Source organism: Cotesia glomerata, linkage group LG7 (assembly GCF_020080835.1).
Source record: "Cotesia glomerata isolate CgM1 linkage group LG7, MPM_Cglom_v2.3, whole genome shotgun sequence".
NCBI classification, from domain to species: domain Eukaryota; kingdom Metazoa; phylum Arthropoda; class Insecta; order Hymenoptera; family Braconidae; genus Cotesia; species Cotesia glomerata.
In genome coordinates this window covers 13,515,598-13,521,257 of record NC_058164.1, presented here as the reverse complement: position 1 = coordinate 13,521,257, position 5,660 = coordinate 13,515,598, and the positions used below count along the sequence as shown (strand labels likewise).

Sequence of the window (5,660 nt, the reverse complement as noted above, 5' to 3'; positions counted from 1 at the left end):
ATTGACATCCGAAATCAGTCGCTTACTGAATTGATTATGTAGAAAGGACGCAATGCGATAATATGGTCCGATTTTTGGGATCATTTTATTATCAAAATCATTATCTAAAAGAGCATTTTTTTGTTTCATCATACCATGAACCGATTCAACTGCCCATCTCAACTTTGTCACAAAGCGGGAATCATTAGATTCTTGAGTAGTGAGTTGCTTTCGCTTGCCTTTAAGAGCAGGCATTAATACTGTGAACTGTTTGGATTCTAAGTATTCCTTGACGTCTCGAAATCCGCGATCCAAAATAAAAATGTCCCCGGGCTTCATCAACTGAGACAGTAAACCATTCGGATCATCAATAACATGTCTCAGTATCTGAGCATCATTTTCATTTGCAGGAAAAGGACCTAACATGTCAACTACAAATCCATCAGTCGTACAAATAGTGAACGGCTTACACAAATGGGTAAGTAAAACTGGGCTGAGATGTTGTCCACAGTATAAGGTATTTTAGAAAAAAAAATTAGCCCGATTGCTTTGGGGGCATTTTACCCCGGCTTATCTGGCGACGGCCTTTCTGTACTTCAGTTATATACAGAATTTTATCGCTATTTTATTAAAGCGACATTCTAAAAATACGATTATTATTATTATTAGAAAGTTTATAAATTGATCCAGTGATCATACATACTTTTAACTTTAAGGGTGTCTGCGCTACCGGTTGCCACATGGTTTTCATTTCTGTTTTTTGGCAATTGTATATACATATTCTGCATCACGTTATCTGGCCAAATAGCGTGCATGACCGTATCGGCACGTTTTCTCATAGTTCCTGCTAATAACATCATGGCTACTTTGTCACTTGGCATTTTCACCTCATCGATGATTATGAACTACAAATAAATAATAATCAAATTAGAATAAGTTATTTGTCTGAAAGAAGTATAATTTTTTTGAAAAGTATTAAAATTTTTCTTTTTACTAATTTTTTAATAGTCATTTATTGCTGAAAAAATAAATTCTTTTGGTGATATGAGCTTACCTCCTGGTTATCTTCTACAACTACCGATTCTGTTAGTTTTGGATACACTATATTCTGTTGTCGTTGCTGCTGTTGTTGTTGTTGTTGTTGTTGCTGTTGTTGTCGTACTTTATTTTTTTTTAATAATCTTAACAATTTTGAATTAGCTGCTGCAACAGATGCTTCTAGTGCTGTTAGCCTCGCCATTGGTCCAAGTGCTGTACGCTTTCTCGGGTTTCGCCTTTGTAGAGACTGTGGTCGGGGCGTACTTCCGGATCGAAGAGATTCTATCGATTCTTCCTCTGGCGTTTCATAACTATTCAGCGGTGGCGTTGATAAATTCTGCATACTGGTCTGTTCACGTATTAGATTCGCAGGTCGAACATGCTTGCTTGATTTCGATTGAAAATTATTATCGTAAGTTTGGCTGCCACTCTCGTTCAACTGTCAACAATTTTTTGTATACATATTAAATGTTATTTGATATTATATAATTCGAATAAAAATTTTTCTTTATCAATCAAGGATCGGTATTTTATGTTATTCAAACTTACCTCATCATCATCGGAGGACCTGAGGGGATTTCTTGGTGATGACATGTTAAGATAAAAATCTGCTGTCTTCTTCGTATTGGACATCTGAGTAATCTAAGACAAAAACATCTCAATAATATATGCAACTGAATATTAAATGATTTCGTTAAAAGTTGTGACTTGAATGAACACAGAAAAATTTATTTTTTCCCTGTAGCTCTGCGATGACCAATTTTTCTGCAAGCTTGCAGTTTGACCTAGGTCAAATATTTGCAATTTGTAGGGAATTCTAAGTTTGAAGGAAGTTCGAGCGTAACTAATGAGTCGAAATAATGTTAGAATTTTTGTTAAATTTTAGTCTTTCCGATTTATTTTTTTTAAATTTTGCGATTAGATAAATGACGTATTTATTTATACGTATTCTTAATTTCAAAGCTCAAAGCGGAAAATTATTTTTACATTAGATTCGTTCGAACCTCCTTAATAAAAACTATTGATATTTATTATTTATTATAAAATAATGCTACATACGTCATCCTTTTTTTTATTTTTTTTCCTAGCTGGGATATTGTGATCACCTGGGCTGTATGAAACCTTAAGAGTCCTGATTCGCATAGACCCATTATAACGACTTTTTAATTCATAGCGGTCATCTAATTTTTCATGAAAAATCAAAATGTATTTTTATTAGTTGCGCATAGATATTGCAGAGTAATAATAAATAAATAAATAAATAATAATTTATTACCATCTGAAGCAATGATTTTACGTCGTCTCAAAGGCGTCGCTCCGTCGTATCGTACATAAAAAGCTCATTTTCATCTTCATTCAATGAAATGGGACATAAATTTCCATTGTCTCCTACTTTGAAAACATACCTCGTCTCCTAATAACCCCTCTTTCACCAGAAGCTACTAAGCAATACTTGTCCAAAATTAGACTGTATCTATCTAAAAACGTAATGAGAAGAAATCGTAAGTGGACTCAAAGAAAATCATGAATGTGTATTATTTTACTATTCATGATATTGAAGTTAGCAGACGACCAAAAATTCTTAATTTTTTTTTAATTAAATTATTAACTAAAAAGACATTTATAAAAAATTGCACTTATAGTTTTTTCAAGTTTTTAACATGTGATATTTTTTTTTTCATTGTTTAATTGAAATTTTTTTGATAAATTTTAATATGTCAGCTAACTTCATTTTCATTATTATTTATGTAATAATAAATTTTTTAATGTATTTTTAATTATTATTAATAATAGTTTATTGTTTTGACGATAATTTGATGATAAATATAATAATTATTTGAAATTTATTGAAAGATTTCTGTGAATTTAACTTTTATAAATAAAGATTAAAATTTATATAATTATAAGATTATAAGAATAAATTTTTATAATTAATGATACGTTTATATAGTTAATGATAGATTAAAATTAATAATTAATGATAGAGAAGTATTTTTCATAAATTACATATTAACTTATATCGTGAAATTCTTAACATTAATGTTATCAATTTTTTTTTATTAAAATTTTTTAATTAAAAAATTATCGAAGTGACTGCTAACTTTGATGATATAAAAATGTACTACATTGTACTGTACGGTTTTTACAACTATTACTAATATGTTCATTCATATTATTTTTTAAATAGTTAATACTTTTTTGCATGCCTGTTTATTGTCTCTCATTTTTTTGTGAGTATTTCTTATTAACTTCTTACATAAACAAAAAAAGTAATATAATTTTTTTTTTGCTTTGCTATACATTCGTGTATGAGTTAGGTTAAAATAATTTTTAGCCTACATTTTCAATGTTAAAATTTCAAAATTCAAATTACCATCATTTTTCTTTCATAAAGTTTCATGCTGTTATAATTAACAAACATATTCAGCAGTTACTTACCACTTTCTCATATAAATGAAAACTAGTAAAGTTTCGATGATTTAATTATTAATTATAAGCACGTTGATAAATAACAGGTACGCTAGATACGTTGGACGAACACTCAGTACATTCGTAGTGTGATTAGACCTCACCTAACCCGTCTCAGCGTCCAGCGACATCCCGCCATTTTCTTTTACCCGGGAAATTTTTAATTTGAAATTTTTATCGCTCATGTAAGAGAGAATTCTGGTGACGATAATTTAAATAATTGATTCACAATTTTTTTATAGAGAACTGAATTTTCAACTTTACAATAAAAATAGACGTTTCTTATTGCAAATAATAAAATTTCAAATTTGAATTCTTCCGGTTGAAAAAATTTAGAGGGGCACAGAGGGGAGGGGAACTGAACCGAATACATTCATTTCTTTATGTGACATGTATTATAGATTTGATTGGTAGCTAGGAGAGACTGTACATTTATATGAGTGTAAAAGTCCCTTTACTCCCAAAGATAGACCCATGTGAGCCTTTTGTTTATCTTGTTACTTGTTGAATCAGTATTAAAAAAACACTCAACTTATAATAAACAGTGTACAAATATCATAAACAATTATTAACTTTTGAACAACTCGTTGAAAACAGCTAATTTTTATAGAAATCAATAAATAGTGCATCGACAGCATAAGTGTTTTTGATACACAGCATTGAAGTGTTGAACATTATTAAATCATTAAAGTACAGGTTAGTATTTTCAATACTTTAAAAAAATTAAAAATACTCTCCTTACTATTTGATAACTCATTAATAATTTATTTTACAGTAACAGTATATTAATTTACACAGATTTTTTATAATGGAGAGAAAATTGAGTTCTTCACGGACAGCAGTATTTAGACGAAATAAAAGACTAGCTTTAGCTTTCGTTACTGCATTTCCAGGTGCAGAAGGTCCATCTTTACCTGAAAATGTTCTTAACACTGAAGTAAGATAGTTATATATTTTTATAAATATTATTATTATTATTATTATTACTATTTTTAATAGTGATAATATTATGAGCGGTCTTTATAATAATTTAAGCCATATGAGTAATCCTCGTGATACTAGATGAAAAATGTTTTTCATTATATCTTCTCGAAAATTTTAACAATATATTAAGGTTCCAATTTCGAAACAATTATTCAGTATTTGTTAATAACAAATTTATTTTTCTAAATTCTGTCTGGAGATTAAGTTTCTTTTTTCGGTTTGTCCAGTCGTTTAATACCTGCATTGTTAGAATAATTTTTCGAAGCGTTTGAAAGATTTTTATAAATAAAGTAAATAATTCCGTTAAGAAGTTTGAAAGCACAAGGTAAAGAGCCAGTTATTATCATTGGATTAGTTATTGACACTTCTGCAATTTTATTTTAATTAAAAAAGCAAATCAGCTGTAATAAATTAATAAACATAATTTTTGAATTTTAAATTTTTAGAAAAATTGATTTTTGAAAACATTTAATTTTACAATTAGAATAAAATTGCAAGTATCAAACTACTAGGCCAGTGTCAATAACAGGGTCTTATGCCTTAAACCAAAAAAATTACTAATCTATAAGAGGATTATCATGAAAATTCGTTAGATTTGGCTATTGCTTAAAAAATTGCAAAATTTTTCTAATCATTTTCCTAATAAAATAAATTTCTTGATATAATACACCGTTATAAATGTACTTCAGTAGATGATTAAAAAAATTTATTTTGTCTAAAAAATATTTTTTGAGTTTACTCCGTTTAAATTTTTCGACTCGGGTATAAAATCGTTTTTTAAAGTAATAATAAATCTCGAACTAATTATATTTTTGTACAAATGGAAGATATTAAATTATCTCGATGTGATTTGTTAATTTTCAAAAATTTACATTTAATGTTTTATTCAAAGTTTAATTTTTGTTAAAAATTTTTGAATAATTTTTATTAATTTAATTGTTAAGATGTTAATTAGTTTTAAATAGATATTAAGTAATAATATAATAAATTTTTTTTGTTGAACTTAGAGGTTTGAAACATTTAAAGCTGCATGCAACTTCAACTCTGTCTTCGTCTAGCGCATGAGATATATGTATCGGACCTCTTTATCGCACGTTCACAGTTGCATTAAAATTTTTTCATTAAACTCATCGGTAGAAGCTAGAAAAAAAGTGATTTTTGAATTTTTAATTAGTTATTGCCTGGCCAGG

At 28.3% G+C, this 5,660-nt stretch overlaps 1 protein-coding gene across 1 annotated transcript; it reads right to left on the bottom strand.

The window, feature by feature from the left end:
- Nucleotides 1-83: 83 nt before the first annotated feature.
- Nucleotides 84-2,315, bottom strand: LOC123268914 (putative uncharacterized protein DDB_G0291608). The gene is made up of 6 exons (XM_044734376.1): nt 2,294-2,315; nt 2,077-2,198; nt 1,567-1,659; nt 1,034-1,456; nt 683-884; nt 84-620 (listed from the first exon to the last, which is right to left on the bottom strand). The coding sequence occupies exons 2-6, from the start codon at nt 2,158-2,160 to the stop codon at nt 580-582; spliced, it is 843 nt and encodes a 280-aa protein (XP_044590311.1). The 5' UTR covers nt 2,161-2,198; nt 2,294-2,315; the 3' UTR covers nt 84-579.
- Between the last annotated feature and the right edge of the window lie 3,345 nt (nt 2,316-5,660).

Coding starts and splice junctions, on each gene's coding strand:
- LOC123268914 (XM_044734376.1), bottom strand. CDS start 2,160: ATGCGAATCAGGACTCTTAAGGTTTCATACAGCCCAGGTGATCACAAT. Junction 1,457..1,566: donor GGTCCTCCGATGATGATGAG/GTAAGTTTGAAT, acceptor AATTGTTGACAG/TTGAACGAGAGTGGCAGCCA. Junction 621..682: donor AGACACCCTTAAAGTTAAAA/GTATGTATGATC, acceptor TCGTATTTTTAG/AATGTCGCTTTAATAAAATA.